Source organism: Aulonocara sp. 'chitande type north' Nkhata Bay, linkage group LG23, assembly GCF_057382095.1.
Source record: "Aulonocara sp. 'chitande type north' Nkhata Bay isolate Kocher_YH1m ecotype deep benthic linkage group LG23, A_spYH_male_GT1.1, whole genome shotgun sequence".
NCBI classification, from domain to species: domain Eukaryota; kingdom Metazoa; phylum Chordata; class Actinopteri; order Cichliformes; family Cichlidae; genus Aulonocara; species Aulonocara sp. 'chitande type north' Nkhata Bay.
The window spans coordinates 44,326,801-44,345,609 of NC_141365.1; the positions used below are offsets into that span (position 1 = coordinate 44,326,801).

Below are 18,809 nucleotides of genomic sequence, written 5' to 3' on the forward strand. Positions count from 1 at the left end.
TCCAATAACAGAGTCATCCTGCTCACAAACAGCAGTTTGGTTTCATGAGCTCACTTCCTGCAGTGATCCTCAGCTTCTCTCCAAAGGAGCCGTAACATGTGGGCTCCTCACCATGATGATGATCCCAAACACACTGAGTTCCTTCATCCACCTGATCATGTACTTATTAAATAATGTGATGGTTTTGGTGTTTTTTAAAGACTTTGAGCCTCTAAAATAACTGGTTTGGACTTTAGGGCCAAAGCTCCAACATTAGAAAGCCGTCAGTGTGATGCTTCCAGTACAACAGCACCTCTGAGTGTGTGTGTTTACCTCTCAGACTAACTCCACCCTGGCATCAAGAAGATGGAGGAAGAGGACGGAGCAGCATCCAGCTGTGTGTCTGTGAGGAGTGACGGGGTTACACAAACACCTCCACCTTACAGTCATGGACCTGCAGTAACAATGTAAGAACACTACTAACTTTATTAGTCATTTCAACATAACCATGACAGAATCATTGATCTGTGATTGGTTCAAACTGTTTGATCTGAGTTTGCTTTTTATTGACTTGTTTTCTTGCTAAGATCTGAACTCTGTAAGTTTAAGTGAAGTCAGTGCAGCAGAATCAGAGAAGAGCTGAGAACAAACTGAGTTCATTCAGAGACAGAAAAAACTGGCTGATGATTGGCTGACCTGTCAGCGTTATGAGGCAGACACAATATCACAGAGGGATCAGCTGATCATATGGCTGTCAGAGAGAACTGATCAGTTATTGATGTTTGTGTTTGCAGAGGTCAGAGGTCACAGTCTCCAGTATCCAGCTGTGCGTCTGTGAGGAGTAATGGGTCCATATTTCTACCTCCATATTTCAGTGATGAACCTGCACCAACACCAAACCTCAACCATGGACCTCACCTGATAATGTAAGAGATCTGCTGCTGACTCATGTTTAGTTTTTCTTGAAGTTTTGTGAACACTTGGCTTTTTTTATATTTCTGCATAAACAAACCTAAAGCACCGTCAGATTATCCTGTGTCCCTGTATGAGGAAGGACCTGGACGTCTAACTTTAGTTGTTGTCCTGGAGTTTTAATGTTAGAGAACTGATACCAGTGAGTTTATAGCCGTGGTTAAAATAAAAATACTTGAGGATTTTCTTTAGATTTAGATTTTTCTGAATAAATAGGACCTGAAAGATTTATTAGACTTAACCAACAGTCCCTGCTGCATAGCTCAACTTATTAGCCAGCTAGCTAGTTGGCAAACATGGAGAAACGTCAGCTGACTCTAACTCCAAACCTACAAAACCAAGAAAATAACACACTGTGCAGAACTCCTGAGTTTTGAGTAATACGTTGTGTTTTGCTCCCAATGAGCCAGGCTTTGTTGTCAGTTTAGACAATATTTCTCTGGGCTTTTCTTTGGATATTGGTTTGTCATGATGAGGTCATTCTAATATCTGGACTCTAAATTAGACTCTCACATGACAGATTTTATCATTGATTGTGACGAGAAACCCTTCTGTGTTTGCAGAGGTCAGAGGTCACAGTCTCCAGTATCCAGCTGTGTGTCTGTGAGGAGTGATGGGTCCATGTTCCTACCTCCATATTTCAGTAATGAACCTGCACCAACACCAAACCTCCATCATGGACCTCAGCTGATAATGTAAGAGATCTGCTGCTGTGCTCTTTGGAAGTTTATGATTTTTTTTACAAGTTTCTAAAGTGTCATCAGACTTTCACACAGATCCCAAAAGTAGACAGAACAAGAAAATAAGTAAACTAATTTTGTTGTTATTTGTTTATACTGTATTTTCCGCACTATAAGGCGCACTTAAAATCCTTTAATTTTCTCAAAAATCGACAGTGCTCCTTATGTATGAATTCTGCTTGTGCTTACTGACCTCGAACCGATTTTATGTGGAGCACAGCGCTCAACAATCTGTCAAAAATGTTTTAGTACGACTTTGGTAAGCGATGAAGCCGCACCGCCTGATGGATTGTCGGAGCATTACGGCTGCCGTAGCCTCGCAGAGTAATCTGGGTCCTAAACTCCGTCACTTCAGGTCCCAAAGTCAAACGAACACTGTGGCATCACTGAGAGTTACAAACTGTCTAAAGTGTTTCAGGTGTGTGCTAACTAAAAATAAAAACAAGATGATAGTTTATTAAATTTTAATGACATTTGCAGATTGTCTCAGTGGAGTTTAATAAACTCAGCCGTCTGCTCCTTGCTATCTAAAATATAACAGGACACTGGAGTAAACTCTCGACCGTCTCACACTTCTGATTAATCAGTTTTCTGCTTGACGTTTATTCAGCTGTGTGAAAACTAGAGATGGCACGATACCACTTTTTTATGTCCGATACCGATATCATAAATTTGGATATCTGCCGATACCGATATGAATCCGATATAGTGTTTTTTAATCAACAAAACTGTTTTTTTAAATATCTTGCTGCATTTTGTTTAAGTTCATACTCAAGTTTAAAACAACAACTACACTAAAGCTATTCTGTTATACCTGTATGCAAAAAAAAAAAATTTCATAGTTCAGCAATACTGATCAATCTAATAAACTTAAACCTACACCATCCTCCCTATTCTGGTATTTTAAAGAGTACTTAGCGTAAATATTAAGCAACCTAACTAATAGGGTTCCAACTCCCAGCAACAACAAAAATAAATAAATAAAAAATAGGGAACCACCCCTCACGCGCCACCTCATGATGCTTAATCGACGTAATCAACCTTAATTTGATGCAGTGTGAAAAAAAATGCACAGAAATCAATTATTTTTCAAGAAATATTAAATAGATTCAACATCTTTCTTCAACAAAATTGCAGACTGCACAGATGGTACCTTCCCAAAGGAAAAAGTACTATAGCTTACTAGGGTATATATTAGACTTAATAGTCACTATATACAGTAATTGATTTCTATTCATTTTACATCAGATTAAAACTTTGGGTGTCAGATAATTATTTATTAAAAGCTAGACATTTTAAATGAGAATAAGAAAGAAAAGTATGTCTTTGTGCCCCCTTTTCCCAGTTAATGCCCTATTGGCCCCCCTGGCTAAACTTTGCTAGATCCGCCCCTGCACAGTTACCAGCGTCAGCTACGTAGAAAAAGATCCTCGAGTAGAAAGTAATAATAAATAAATTCTAACAACAGCTTATCAAGCTTAAATGTGCTGCTGTTGTTCAGCCGCTGGTTTCCTCTTTCTGGTGCAAAGTGGACCAAAAACAAACAAGAGAGACGGACTCGCAACAGAAAAGCCGATCAGCTGATCATTAAGCAGTTTCATGATTGAAGTAGCAGCAAGAAGAGGCAGTCGCTCCATATATCGTTTGTTAAGCTTAACGCAGGAATGCTTTACAAACATTCAGAGATGGACTTACACACCTGCTTTACTTCTCTCGGGGATAACTTTGTCGGAGATGAAATGCCGGGTTGCTAGCGAAGCTCCACATGCTATCCAGACCACCCACAGGTCCCGCATGCCACAGCTGCTCTATCACGTGATGCATACTGCTCCGACGTGCTAACGTTCTGAGGTGAGTTACGGCGTGTTGCAAGTTTTGTGAGGTGCTTTCGTGATATTTAATGGATCGGATTACATTTTTTATTTTTCTCCGATATCCGATCCAGTAATTTAGGTCAGTATCGGACCGATACCGATACGTAATATCGGATCGGTCCATCTCTAGTAAAAACTATAACTTTAATCTCAGCCAAACCAATTTACTCAGGAACAAATAAAATACTTAAAAAAGTGAAACAATAACATTTTTAAGCTATCTAAGTGACTTATATATCATGTTTAACCTGAGAGGCCAAAGACCGCGGTATCTGAAAATGATGTGTCGAGAGTTCGCTGTTCTCGTCGGCTGTAGTGACCCTCGAGCTCCCAGCTAGCTATCGAGCTGGTGGGCAACATACGTCTCTGAAAACGTCGGAGCACTTTTACAAACATGTGGTGTCTTGATAAACCGAGCAGATATTTGAAGTTTACACAGCTACATTCTCGCCTGAACATTGCTTAAAAGTTTATTTTGTGACCCAGAAAGAGTAATAAGAGTAATATTAAAACTAAGTAGCTGCTGCCATTGTTGGAAACTGGAATTGGCTGCGCCGCGCTATGAATTCTGGGATATGGTGGGCCATGAAGGACACACCCGACCCATCTTTAAAATCTGGGGAAAAGGAGGATGCATTTGTCAATTCAATTCAGTTTTATTTATACAGCACCAAATCACAACAACAGTCGCCTCACGGCACTCTATATTGTACAGTAGATCATACAATAATAGATACAGAGAAAAACCCAGCAATCATATGACCCCCTATGAGCAGCACTTTGGCGACAGTGGGAAGGAAAAACTCCCTTTTAACAGGAAGAAACCTCCAGCTCAGGGAGGGGCGGGGCCATCTGCTGCGGCCTCTGTCGGCTGCATTTGGAGGCGTCTTCGAATTTGGGCTTTCTTCGTTGCGTCGCCGTAACGTCACCAACAAATGCGGCCCCTAAATTTGGACACAGCTACAATACCGGACACTGCTTCTTCTTCTTCTTCGGGGTTTAACGGCAGCTGGCATCCTTGTACATACAGTGCTGCCATGCTGCACCGCCATGCTGGCCTGCACGGCGTCAACGGGTTAGCTCATTTAGCTCGTTAACGTATTAGCGGCATTTTAACGAGATTAACGCTGACAGCACTAATAGAAACCCTTCTGTGTTTGCAGAGGTCAGAGGTCACAGTCTCCAGTATCCAGCTCTGCGTCTATGAGGAGTGATGGGTCCATATTCCTACCTCCATATTTCAGTGATGAACCTGCACCAACACCAAACCTCCATCATGGAGCTCAGCTGACCATGTAAGAGAGCTTCTGACTCATTTACGGGTGTTTGAAATTCTGTGACCACTTTGTAATTTTAGTTTATATTTTAAAGTGTTTTTATTTGTAGTTGCCTGTATTTTTATTACACTGTGTGTAACGTGGTGGTTTGTGCTGTTTGGGATTGTTTTGGTGTATTTGTGTCAGAACATCAGATAAATGATTTCATCACATTTTAAAAGAAAGTATCAGGATAATAATCTGAACTGAGTCATCAGAAATAGAAAGATGGTCTCAACAGGCCACTGAGCTGATCTCCAAAGAAATGCAGAAGATTGAAGAGTCCGAGGCTGTTTATTTGTCACAGGCATCGTCATACACGTACAACACAGTGAAATGTGCTGAGCTGCTCCTGTGACTGGACAAAACATTATAAACGATCATTAAATGAAATAATGAAACATTGTGCAGATGTAATGTTAAAGTGCTTTGTGCCACATTAGCACAGCATGTACTGACAGAGCAGTGCAAGCAGAACAGAGCAAATGAGCAAAGTGATGTAAAGAGAGTAACTGAACAGAGTGAGCAGAGTAATATCAGCAGTAATGAAGCAGCAGGATCAGTGTAGCAGCGTGTGACGTCATAATGGATCAGGTATGATCTGAAATATGACAGTGAGACAAGAACATGATGTAAGGTCCTGTTTAAACCCTGATGGTGATGCTATGAGGGGAGCATGTTCTGATTTAGGACTTGGATGGTCTGAGGATAGAAGCTCCTCTCTGTTTGTGTCCTGATGGTGCAGAAGCTTCTGCCTGATTGTAGAAGGAGCTGAAGCCAGCATCATCCCAGAGGTGAAGCTCCTCTGTGTGCAGACCTGAGGTCAGATTCCTCCAGGCTGATGTTCAGGATCTACAGAAACGTGTGGTTGTAGTTATTGCTGCACTGTGTGCTGACAGCAGATACTCAGAACAAAGCGCTGCACACGTGTTCTTTACAAACATCTGTACATAGAAAATATGGATCATGGCAGTGAATGAACACGTTTCTGTCATTTGTTTCATTGGCTTCTTTTTTCTGCCTGTGTTCATGTGATTAATGTCTAACACATAAACAGGTTTGTAATCAAACATCACATCATCAGGGAGGCATCATGAAACAAAGTTACTGCTGGAGGCTGAACTCAATTTGGTGGCAATGTTCAAAAATATCACTCAGATCATTTCAAAGCTTTTAGTTCTTCTTCTTCACTTCTGTAAAATAATAGAAAGGAAATCAGAACCCAGAAGTTCACTTCCTGATGACTGAACTCTTTCAAAATAAAGCTGAAAGCTCTGAATGTGACACCGCTGCTCCACCACAGTTTTTAGAGGAGGTCAAAGGTCAGTTGAAAGTGATGGATCCCAAACTTCCAGTACATCCAGTGAAGGACATAATCAGCTCTGTGATGAAGGCTTTTACTGTGGAGTTTGTAGGCTGATCACTCTGTGTTTAATAAGACAGGCAGGAACAGCAAAGGAAACTTGGATTCTGAACTCAAACACAAGTTTCTCCACTTTGACTTTTCTCTGTGACCATCAGAGCTTCTGCACAGTGTCATCAAATCTGGATGTTTGTCACTGACAGTCAATGATTTTAGTGATAAAGAAATGTGTTCACAGAGGGAGGAAGAGGAAGAGGAGTGGTGTCTGTGAGGAGGAGCAGCTGTCCTGCTGTGCTTTGTGTCAGGACGTCCTGAAGGATCCAGTCTCTACCAGCTGTGGACACTGGTTCTGCAGACAGTGCATCTCCTCATACTGGGACCAGTCTGCTTCATCAGGAGACTGGTCCTGTCCCCAGTGTGGAGAAAGATCCAGAAGCAGAGCTGGACTGCAGACAGCCAGTCAGAGCAGCTGTGTACAAAGTAAGACTGAACATCTGTCTGCTGATGGACTCATTTCTGAAAACTGGACTTCTTGTTGTTGTTCAGACATTGAAGAGTTTTCTTTCTGTTTTTCTTTCTTTCAGCAGATGTTGGTCTGCAGGAGGTTTTAGATGAACATAAGATCAGTCTGAGGAGGAGATGTGAACGTGTGACTGAAGGAAGTGATGAAAGAGGAAGTAGAACCCTCCTCAACAGGATCTACACTGAGCTCTACATCACAGAGGGACAGAGTGAAGAGGTTCATAGCCAACATGAGGTGAGGCAGCTGGAGACAGCTTCCAAGATGGACGCCCTCCATGACACTCCAATCAGGTGCCAGGACATCTTTAAAGCCTTACCTGACCAACAGAGACCCATCAGAGTGGTTCTGACCAACGGCGTGGCTGGTGTTGGAAAAACCTTCTCAGTGCAGAAGTTCACTCTGGACTGGGCAGAGGGCTTGGAGAACCAACATGTCAGTGTGGTGGTTCTGCTTTCATTCAGGGAGCTGAACCTGATCAGAGATGAGCAGTACAGTCTTCTGGAGCTGCTCCATGTTTTCCATCCAACATTAGAGAAGGTCACAGCAGAGAAGCTGGCTGTCTCTCAGCTTTTGTTCATCTTTGACGGCCTGGATGAAAGCAGACTTTCATTGGATTTCACCAACAGGAAGCTGCTGTCTGATGTCACACAGAAGTCATCAGTCAGCCAGCTGCTGACAAACCTCATCCAGGGGAATCTGCTTCCCTCGGCTCTCGTCTGGATAACTTCCCGACCTGCAGCAGCCAATCAGATCCCTCCTACATGTGTTGACAGGCTAACAGAAGTACGCGGCTTCAATGACGCCCAGAAGGAGGAGTACTTCAGGAGGAGATTCAGTGATGAAGAGCTGTCCAGCAGAATCATCTCCCACATGAAGACATCCAGGAGCCTCCACATCATGTGTAGAATCCCAGTCTTCTGCTGGATCACTGCTACAGTTCTGGAGCACATGTTGACTACAGAGCAGAGAGGAGAGCTGCCCAAGACCCTGACTGACATGTACTCACACTTCCTGCTGGTTCAGACAAAGAGGAAGAAGAACAAGTACCACGAGGGACATGAGACGAGTCCACAGGAGCTGACGGAGGCTGACAGGGAAGTTCTTCTGAAGCTGGGGAGGCTGGCGTTTGAACATCTGGAGAAAGGAAACATCATGTTCTACCAAGAAGACCTGGAGCAGTGTGGTCTGGATGTGACAGAGGCCTCGGTGTACTCAGGAGTTTGTACAGAGATCTTCAAAAGAGAGTGTGTGATCTTCCAGAAACCAGTCTACTGCTTTGTTCATCTGAGCATCCAGGAGTTTCTGGCTGCAGTCTACATGTTCCACTGTTTCACCAACAGGAAGTCAGAGGTGCTGAAGGACTTCTTGGGAAAAAAATACAAAGAGTCATCTCTGGACAATTTTTTGATGGAAACACTAATAAAATCCTTCAGGAGTAAAAATGGTCGTCTGGACCTGTTTGTTCGCTTCCTTCATGGCCTCTGTCTGGAGTCCAACCAGAGACTCTTAGGAGGTCTGCTGGGTCAGACAGAGAACAGTCCAGAAACCATCCAGAGAGTCATCAAGAATCTAAAAGAAAGGAAGACAAAATCCTCTCCTGACAGAAGCATCAACATCTTCCACTGTCTGATGGAGATGAACGACATCTTATTATCTCAGGAGATCCAAGAGTTCCTGAAGTCAGAGAACAAATCAAAGAAACTCTCTGAGATCCACTGCTCAGCTCTGGCCTTCATGCTGCAGATGTCAGAGGAGGTTCTGGATGAGTTGGACCTGAAGAAGTACAACACAACAAAGGAGGGACGACAGAGACTGATTCCAGCTGTGAGGAACTTCAGAAAGGCTCGGTGAGTCCAGATGTGATCATTAATATTATCAGTTGGTGATAGTTTAGTTACTCAGTCATAAACTGCAATCATTTCTTATTTGAGGTCACACTAGGGCTGCCACAAACGATTATTTTTGTGATTATTTGACTAATCAGATCAAAAATAAAACATACAGCTTATTGCACCAGCATGCATCTGCTGTTATATAACTATCATTAGCTTACAGCTTAGAGTTTTTAAGGTATGTGCTAACTAAAAATAAAGACCAGATGATAGTTTATTAAACTTTTAATGAAATTTGCAGATTGTAGCAACAAACAGAAAGGCCCCCAAAATGTGTGCCGAGTTCTTCAGTGTGATTTCTCCACGATGAAAGCACACTGTGCTCCACATAGTTATGAAGATCTTGATTAACCACATTAGCTTCACATTAGTAACTTTGTCCTCGACAGCTCGGCCATCTTCAGAACCTGCCCAGAAATTGAACTGCACATGTGCACTGGCTCCAGACGTGGGGTTGTCCTGCATAGTCAGTGGTGTCAGTAGATCATTAAGTAAAATAATATGTTACTAGATTCCTTTGAAAGAGCAACCATGGACGACAAAGCTGGGCGGAGTCTGCTCTAAGACACCAAATGAGCAAATGTTTGCTGACCTGTATCAGTGATCACCTTTTTGTTGGCCTGGTCCCCCAGTCCTCCCACTCCCCCCGGTCCTCGGTGGATGCTGTCACTTCCTCTGACACTGGCTCACCATTTATGTTGTGTCAAAAATCAAACGTGAAGATCTAATTTACTCTAAACTCTCTGACTGTTACTAATATAGTCATAAAATATGCAACAACCACTGGAGATGGAGATGAAGCTTCAACTTGCAGAAAATAGTTTATTAAAATCAGTTTGAATAAACCCAAGGCTCAGAGCAAAAGAGACAAAAGCACCCCCAAGTGGTCAGACAATAGACGAACAGAATAAACCCTATCAAAGACAAACACGCTGGAAGCATCTTTTCTAACACTCCAGTATTTATTAGCATTTAGTATAAATTTATTGTGACTTTGAAGACGTTCAGTGTTTCCTTTGGTATAACGGAGGTCTGACTACAGTCCAGTAAACACACTGATTAGGATTATAGATTAAACTGCAGTAATACTTTCACAGTGTGCAGTGATGCACAGGTCGAGTGGTTTTACACTGAAATTCTCAACAACAGGAAACTATAAGAATTTGTTACTCTAATAATAAACATAGAAGAAGAAAAACATTTTTCATTTAGAGTTGATGAATATAAATGAATTTGAACTTTACAAACCAATCAAAGACAAACTGATCCATGTGAGTTTATAACAATATTCAAAGGCTGCTGCTGGACACAGACAGGTAACATCATTTTGACTTGCTGTCACCTGGATCTGGAGTCATAAACACTGAAGCGCTGAACATTAATACAAGTCTGTTTCTGCCAACTAGTGATAAACCTGCAGACTAATGGCACAGAAAGCTAAAACGAGCCAATCATTTCTGTGTTTAGTTCCCCTGAAATCAGATGTGATATCAGCAGCTCTGAGTTCATTCATCATTATTGTCCAGTGATGAGATTTCTGCTCCGTTTGGTGACAGTCAGCAGATTTTTCCTGAGTGTGGACGTGAACAGTCGTACCTGACAGCAGCAGGTAGCAAACAGAGATCGTCTTTCCAGCTGGAACTCTTCACTGAGCTGAGCTCATTCAAAATGTTCTGGATTCAAGACAGGAAACAGTCCACATGTGTGTCTTCACTCTGACTCTGGATCAGATCTCACTGACAGACTGTGGACATTATGGAAGCCTAAATGTGACACCATCTTCCTCCTTCATCTGCAGATTAAAGCCAAACAAAGATTCTCATTAAAAGTCTGCAGGTCTGAGAGAGACTCAATCGTTGTGTCATGTCAAACACAGTAAGAGGAGCTGAAGCACAGATGTGAAGAGCAGATGTTCATCAGATTATGACCTCACTCTGTTTTGTCTTCATATACATTCAGTCTGTGTTTATAATGCAGACTTTCTGCTTTTATAATAACACATTTTGTATTTTCTATGATCACAGACTGGCTGACTGTGGACTCTCAGGGACTCATTGTGAAGTTGTGGCCTCGGCTCTGAAGTCCATCCCCTCCCATCTGACAGAACTGGACATGAGTAAGAACAAGCTGCAGGATTCAGCAGTGAAGCTTCTGTGTGCTGGACTGGAGAGTCCAAACTGTCGACTGGAGACTCTGAGGTGAGTTCACTGACTGCAGCTGTTGTTGTTTTTCTATATTTCTGATCTTTGATATTTGAAACGTTCTTTAGTTCCTAAATGTTCAGGATGTGTCTGAAGACAAATGTGAAGAAGTTTGAGTGCTTTCAGAAATGTTGTGTCTTTCCAAACGACTGAACAACAGTTTTTCCTCTTGGCTCCAAATAGAAGTGACAGACTTGAGCAGGGTTCATTTAAAGGCTGACAGAAGTGGAGTGGTGATGGGGAGATGTTTGTCAGGACAGCTTTTCAGCCTCCACAGGTTCATGTTGTGCTCCATCAGTCAGTGAAGATGAAGTCAGTACTGATGAGGCTGTAGAGTGTGTGAGGGATGTGAATGAGGCTGTTGGAGATCTGATGATAGCAGATAAAAACAGGCTGCAGAGACTTTGAGCTTTTGTGGAAACAGACAGAGAAAAGAAAGACATGAATGTCAAAGCTAATAAAGGTGAAGTTAGGAGCTGTGATGATGTTCATGTATCAGAAGCTGATCTGGCTGCTACAGAGACGACCCACACAGCTGCTGTGGTGAGGTTTGTGTTAAAGCAGAGGAACACAGGCCCAAACATGACAGCAAAGCAGGTTTCAGGCTCTGTGAGAGGATTTCAAACAGAAGCTGGAGAAGAGAAAGGACTACAGAAAGAAGGCAGCTGAGACCAGTCCAAGTGTTTCCATGGAGCCCAGTCTAACATTCATTTATACACTAACGTACAGAAGTGAACGGGAAAATGAATCCATAGTTTCAAATGTAGAAATAGTTCTCAGTTCATTTACAGAGTTTAATACAGTTCATGAGGAAATGTTCAAAACAGCAGCTGAGAAGAAATCTGCTTCACAAAGTTGGATCCAATTCCAATAGTTTGTGATGCACTTTAACGCAGCGTGAGCAGTTCACTGCCTAACCCCACAGAGACTGTCAGTCTGGACTTTTCTTTATTTCTATTGGCTGTCAGTGAGATTTCAGAGCAATCAGAGACTGTGGGTCTGTGTATGAAGTATAATTCATGTGCAGTTGTTGAAGTTGTAGAATGAGAAATGGCAGTTTGGGGTATTTCCTGCTTTCATTGTCCTGCTTGTGCTGATGAAAATGTTTATTGACGTGTGAATTCATTCTTCAACGCTCGATTCTGCCTGAACAACGAGAAACTTTGCTTATTTTTGTGTAACACAATTCAAAGTAGGGCTGGGTATCGTCACTGATTTCTAGAATCGATTCGATTCAATTCGATTGGAATGTGGGAAATGTTGCCTCAGACAGTCAGAAATATTATAATTCAGATCAGTATATTTACATATTTTTGTATCTATAAAAGGGAAGCTGGCACTTTCGCGACTTTATCAAAGGTGTGAGCATCACAGCAGAGGCCTTTGTGTCAAAGTAGCTGAAGATAAAACACAGAAAAACATGAAGCTGATTTTCCTGGGATTTTATAAAAAGTATTCTGCAGTAGATCAAAAACACATAAACATTACCTGATGCTGCTGAAGTGAAGCAGAGCAAAGTTACACCGTTTTTATTACAAACACAGCGTTTTGCAGTTTTGCATAATTTTAAAAAGTTTAAATTTGTTCAGTATTGAACGGCAGAAATGAGGCTTTCTTTTCGAAAGTAAGTAAAAGGAAAAAAAACAGCGGCCGACAGCGCTGTAAACAACGGTAGACTTGTGCGTAACAAGCAAGCGAATAATGCAGAAAACAGATTTTTAGACGGGAAACTGTTCTTGAAGTACAGAGAGAGAGAGAGAGAGAGAGCTGTGCATGAAGTGTGATTTTATCCTGGTGGAAGCAAAACAGCAAAAGTCAGAGTGAGTTCATGACAATGTTTATGTGATGCGTAGTTTGGATCTTCTTTTGCTGCTGGTTCAGTCAATATTGTTTGGAGAGAGATAAAACTAACAGCTTTAGAATCAGCGTAAAAAGGACGTAATAGAATAGAATAGAATAGAATAGAATAGCCTTTATTGTCATTGTACAGAGTACAACGAAATTGGAGTGCCACTCCCTTGGTGCAAGATTCAATAATAAATATAAATGTAAAATATAAAAAGTACAATAAAACAATCGCAAGTATTCAAACAATAGTAAGTAAGATATATGCAGGATAGCAGTATTAATATAATGACAGTATGAATAGCAGCATAATATAATGGCAGTGACGGTATGGTATAGCTAAGCAGGTTCAAACAGGTTAAACACAAAGCGCGGAGCCGCGGAAACATCAGAATCAGCGAGCTGTCGGCTTTCAACCCCAACCGTGTCCGTGCCATCGGGTGAGAAAAGCGACATCTCACTGATTCTGATTCGCGGGTCGCGCTGTGTGTTTAAGTCTTTGTGCAGAATCCGTGTTCCTGCTCTCATTTACTGTCTTAGCTGTTGTTGAAATTTTGTGAGATTTCACCAGAAATTCTGGAATTTCAAGCAAAATAAATTTATATTAAAAAATAGATTCAGGATTTTAATTAATCGATTTTACGTTATCCAAGCCAGAATCGATTTTAATCGATAAATCGATTATAAAAACCCACCCCCTAAAAGCGTCCTATTAGACCCATTAAACACTAACATAGATGAATACTCAGATTTAAACCTTTATTGTTTCACAAAGGGTTAAAAAGAGAACGTCCACAGTTTAGACTGCAGCAGATTTTATTAAAGCAGTTTGACAGGAGCAAAGCAAAAACACAAAGAATAAGTGTTTCACATATTAATACATATAACATAATAATAAAAGAAAAGCAAAATAATGATAAAAAAAGAATGAAAAAGTTGTCCAGAGCAGCAGGATGTCTGAGGTCTGCAGAAACACAAAAACACAGCAGCTAAAAATAGTTGTTGAAAGAAAACGAGGTGGGAGCTGCTGATTCCTGAGCTTTGATACTGGATTAGCTTCAGTAGTTATTCCCATCACTGCTGTAGGAGCAACATTTAGTCACAGCTGATTGTCTTTGACCAATCAGAAGACTACTGTTGTAAAAACAAGCAGACAAAGAACCAATGAGAGTGAAGAACAGGATAAAGAGCTCGTGTGATGGAGGCAAAGCAATAATCAGCAGACTGTAGCAGTTTCTATCTGGATGAAAGTAGAAGGAGCTCAGCGGAGCTCAGTCCCATATCTTTGGTTAGAAACAACATCAGTGATTTCCTGCTGCTCGAGATGATTCCAGCAGCTCTCATTACAGCAGCTGATGAGAGAAACAGCTGATGGCTCACAGCTCGTGCACTGTTGGATCTCCAGATGTTCACGTGGCTGAAGTCTGTGAAGAAACTGTGGTCCACGTAGTTCACACGGCCTCAGATTGGACCGAGCTCCCTGGATCACTGCAGCATCCTCAGCTGGTACATGGACGTCTCTGCTCCTCAGTCTTGGAGCCCCTGCAGGTCCGTCCACACCACCAGGGTCTTCTCACTCACCTTTCCTTTGTCCTCGTCCTTCATCGGCCGTGCTGTGTCTTTGTTCCTGCGGTGTTGTTCCCACGATGCAGTGCTGATGTTCCCTCCTTGAATGCACAACAAGTACGGTGCTGGTCTTTCTCGGGTGAAGCAGAGACAGATTGAAGTCTTTCAGGCTTTAGTGCCGACTTCCCTGACAGAGGCTGGACTCCATGGTCTGCACAGGAGGCTTCTACACTGTGTGGAGGTGACTCCTGGACTTGAAGACAGGCTGCAGGTACATGTGTGATGAAGAGGACCTACAGCAGTGTGATGGAGCTGCAGGTGTGAAGGAAGTCCTGCTGTCCTGTCCCACCCTCATCTTTGCTTCCTCTGTCTTCTCTGGACTTGTCCTCCTGTTTCAGAAACAGCACTGCTTCATGCCGAGGGTGGACGGGAGCGTTGGCTCTGATTCTTTTACCGTCCACCACAAGGAGACACTGATGCTGACCTCCTGATTCATCTGCATGTGTTCTGCTTCACACTGCTCACCTCCACCAAAGACTTCACAAACATCTTCTTTCTTTGAGTCCAGTTTGTCCCACAAACACTTCCAAATCTCCTCCTCTGAGATTCTGCAGCTTCTTGCAGTGTGACTCAGCTGACTTCTGACAGACCACAGACTGGCACAGCATCCACATGTGTCTCCTTTCAAACAGGCTCTTGATGTTTCCTCCCACATCATTCTGGCCTCTCAGTCTCCTTTGTTCTCCAGCTCTGTAGCTCCAGCTGGTGAAGCTTCAGTTTTCCATGTTGGTAACAGTAAACTACAGCCTCTGCTGTCAGCTGGGTAACTAAACAGAGCTGCAGCACGTCTCTGCGGTGGTGCTACATCCAGCCTGCAGACGGCCGTCTACATGTTGTAGTGGTTTACAGTCACCAGGGGGCGCTGTCCCAGCCATGCAGGCAGTGGGCTGCTCTGCTTGTGCTGTTGTTGGTGAAGCTGAAGTGAAAGCGAGAGTTAAAACACTGAACAGTGTCCACTGAGCTTCTCATGTTATTCTCATGCTCAAAGAAGTTTAACAGGAAGGACGACTCGTCCATCAGGCGTCCAGCTGTCCGTGACCGTGTCCACAGCAGAGTGTGACCGAGGCTTCATGCTAACACGCACACATGAAGCTAATACCACCACGAGCAGCTGCTCAGTGGATTTGGAGGACAAATGTCTGCAACTTCTCACAGGCAGTATGCAGAATGTGGATCTCCACAAAGACTGTGGAGAGCTCGTCCCACACTCTAAATCCACACTTGTCTGCACAAAACTTCTCACACGTTCCCGTCACAAGTGTCTTCTAAGTGAAGCTACCAGGTTCAGGTCCAGCTTGTTTATCTGGAGCTGCAGGAGATGATCCATCCTCACAAAGCAACACAGACAGCAGATATGCAAACGCACAACACAACCAAAGGATTCTCTCTGCATGTCTGTGGCTGATGCTGCTGGAACGAAGCTGTTTGAAACCTTGTTGTTCTGCACTTTGGGACCAGAAGAGGAAACTGAAGCTCTGTGCAGAGGGTCCAATGGAAGCAGCCAAGCACTGTAAGTGTCTGCTGTACAGGGATGCTGGTTCAGCTGTGGCTCAGTTTCACAGTGTGACTCAATAAAAGAATCAGAATCAGAATCAGAATGGGTTTATTGCCAGATGTTGAGGTTCTTTATACAGATTGAAGAGCTGTGATTTGTCAGAGATCAGCTGTGATTATCTGGCAGCAGCACTGAAGTCCAACCCCTCCCATCTGAGACAGCTGGACCTGAGCGACAACAACAACCTGCAGGATCCAGGAGTGAAGCATCTGTGTGGTTTCCTGGAGAGTCCAGGATGTAAACTTGAAACTCTGAGGTCAGTCAGCATGTTTTAGTTGTGCTGAGATGAATATGATGTGAAAGTTGTGCTGACACTAAACTGCAGACATCAGGCTGATATTATACTGATCCACACTGAGGATCTTCATGGTAAAGTCTGTTTTCTTCTTCTCTGGTTTAGTCCATTGACTGCAGCAGAACAATGTTCACATTTCAAACAGTGATACTCAACGTATGGCCCGCGGCCCACACGCGGCCTGCCCACCTTTCCTGATTCAGAGAGAGGGGACCCTGATTAACTGTGTAGCTTCTTCCTCACAGTTCTAAGTATCAGACACAACAATGAATAATCCACAGCTGACTGTCTTTAGCAGGTCAAAGGTCACGGCACACAGCAGACAGTCAGAAATATTCTAACTCTGATCATTTATCAGTTGTGACACTGTGAGACTTGATCAGAGGTGTGATCATCACAGCAGAGGCCTTTGTGTCAAAGTCACTGAGGATCAAACAGAAACACATGAAGCAGATTTTCCTCTTCTGGCTTTTTATAGCAGATAACCTTCAAAATATTCTGCAGTCGATCAAAAACTGAAGCAAACCATGAAGCAACATGTGAACATGAGCTGATGCTGCTGAAGTGAAGCAAAGTTACAGAGGTTTGATTACAGACACAGCTGAGAGTTTGTAATCTGTCATCATTTTAAAAAGTTTCCATGGAACAGCAGAAATGAGGCTTTACTGTCAGAGGCCGACAGCACTGAACACAACAGCAGACTGGTGGCTAATAAACAGTGAATGATGCAGAAACAGATGTTTGAAGCTGTTCTTGGAGTACACTGAGAGAGAGAGAGCTGTGCAGGCAGGAACAGCCAAAGTCAGAGAGAATTCATGAGCATATTGATCAAACGTGAAGCAGAGTTTGGATCTTCTTTTGCTGCTGCTTCACTCAGTTTTGGTTGGAGACAGATGAAACCTGCAGCTTCAGGATCTGTGAGCTGTCCACTTTCAGCCCCGACGGCGTGTCCGTGTACGTGCCGTCGAGTGAACGATCCACGCTCTGTGTTTCCATCTTTGTGTGTTTAGCTGCTCTCATTTACTGTTTTAGCTGTTTGCTGCTTGTTGAAATAGTTTGTGAGCTTTAACCTGAGATTCTGGCAAAATACATTTATATTAAACATCGATTCAGGATTGAATGAATCAACATCGTTTTATTCAAATTAAAACCATTTAAATGGGAACATGAATTTTTTACAGCCGCCTCTAATGCTGGGTAATGTCAGCTGGTCCATGTGCAGCTGGCTGTGAGGCTCAGGGAGCGTCTACAAAGTGCAACACTGAAAGAACATCATCCATAAATATTGAGTAATAACTGGACTCTCATACAGCGAGACTCAAATGCCTTTAAACATCAGCTTATCCTGCTGATCCAAGTCCAACACTGAGTTTGTAAAAAGATGTTTGTCAATCATTTTGTTTGGTTTCTGAGGAAAAAGATTCAATAACTTGCTGCTAATACACAACATTTCATCATATTTCCTCATAACCCTCTTTTGTCTGACCATTTGATCCCATTTGAATTTGCAATAAAGGATCCACAGAGTTTGGTGACAATAATGACAGTAGATGTTTGTGTGAAAGTGCTGGAAGCAAATGAGTGTGTGATGTTCTTTCAGTGTTGCACTTTGTAGACGCTCCCTGAGCACTGGTCTCACAGCCAGCTGCACATAGAGACCAGTGTTGTTAGTCCAGGTCAGAAGATGACTTGTTGGAATGAAAATGAGCTTGTAGTTTGTCTGCTTTAATAATGTGACTGGAAAAAGGTGTTGGACTTCAAATATGTCCATTTCTGTCACACTTCACCTTTAAAAGTGAAGCCATGTGGTTCCTGGAAGGAAAAACACGACTTTTTCAAGTCTTTGTCCTGTTTTTATGAGAAATGTACGACTTTAATGTGAAACATTCAGAGTTTTTTCTCTTGTTGTGTTTGTTTGAAGCTGCTTCCTGTTGGCTTCAGCTGTTTGGAGTTTCCATTTTCTAAACTTCTACATTCTGAACCTTCTTCAGCTCTGAACAGATGATGAAACACTGAATGATTTCAAGCACTTTGTCTAATAAACTTACATCTTTCATTCTTTATACAGATTGAAGAGCTGTGGTTTGTCAGAGATCAGCTGTGATTATCTGGCAGCAGCACTGAAGTCCAACCCCTCCCATCTGAGAGAGCTGTACCTGAGCTCCAACTACAAACTGCAGGATCCAGGAGTGAAGCATCTGTGTGGTTTCCTGGAGAGTCCAGGATGTAAACTTGAAACTCTGAGGTCAGTCAGCATGTTTTAGTTGTGCTGAGATGAATATGATGTGAAAGTTGTGCTGACACTAAACTGCAGACATCAGGCTGATATTATACTGATCCACACTGAGGATCTTCATGGTAAAGTCTGTTTTCTTCTTCTCTGGTTTAGTCCATTGACTGCAGCAGAACAATGTTCACATTTCAAACCTTCAAAGAAGAAGAAAAATCCTCCACTGGAAAATTCACTGTGAAACTCTCAAACTCTTCATTGCACCTTAAAGTCTGTGTGACACTGAAATCCAAAGCAAAATGTGCGTTTGCTTTACAGACAGCAGTCCAACACAAACATACACACATCATCCAAAACACAGTCCAACATCCAAATCTCCTCCACTGCCTGCATGAATG

The 18,809-nt window shown here is 42.6% G+C and overlaps 1 protein-coding gene across 2 annotated transcripts; it reads left to right on the forward strand.

Moving 5' to 3' along the window:
- Positions 1 to 345: 345 nt before the first annotated feature.
- LOC147302721 (NLR family CARD domain-containing protein 3-like) lies at positions 346 to 18,445 on the forward strand. 2 transcript variants are annotated; one of them, XM_086284408.1, is made up of 9 exons: positions 346 to 446; positions 774 to 905; positions 1,515 to 1,646; positions 4,729 to 4,860; positions 6,489 to 6,724; positions 6,829 to 8,614; positions 10,684 to 10,857; positions 15,966 to 16,142; positions 18,250 to 18,445. In XM_086284408.1, the coding sequence occupies exons 1-9, from the start codon at positions 346 to 348 to the stop codon at positions 18,443 to 18,445; spliced, it is 3,066 nt and encodes a 1,021-aa protein (XP_086140534.1). The 2 variants fall into 2 exon arrangements, with proteins under 2 accessions (XP_086140534.1, XP_086140535.1); XM_086284409.1 differs by lacking the exons at positions 774 to 905; positions 18,250 to 18,445 and having other exon boundaries at positions 6,483 to 6,724; positions 15,966 to 16,161.
- Positions 18,446 to 18,809: the final 364 nt, after the last annotated feature.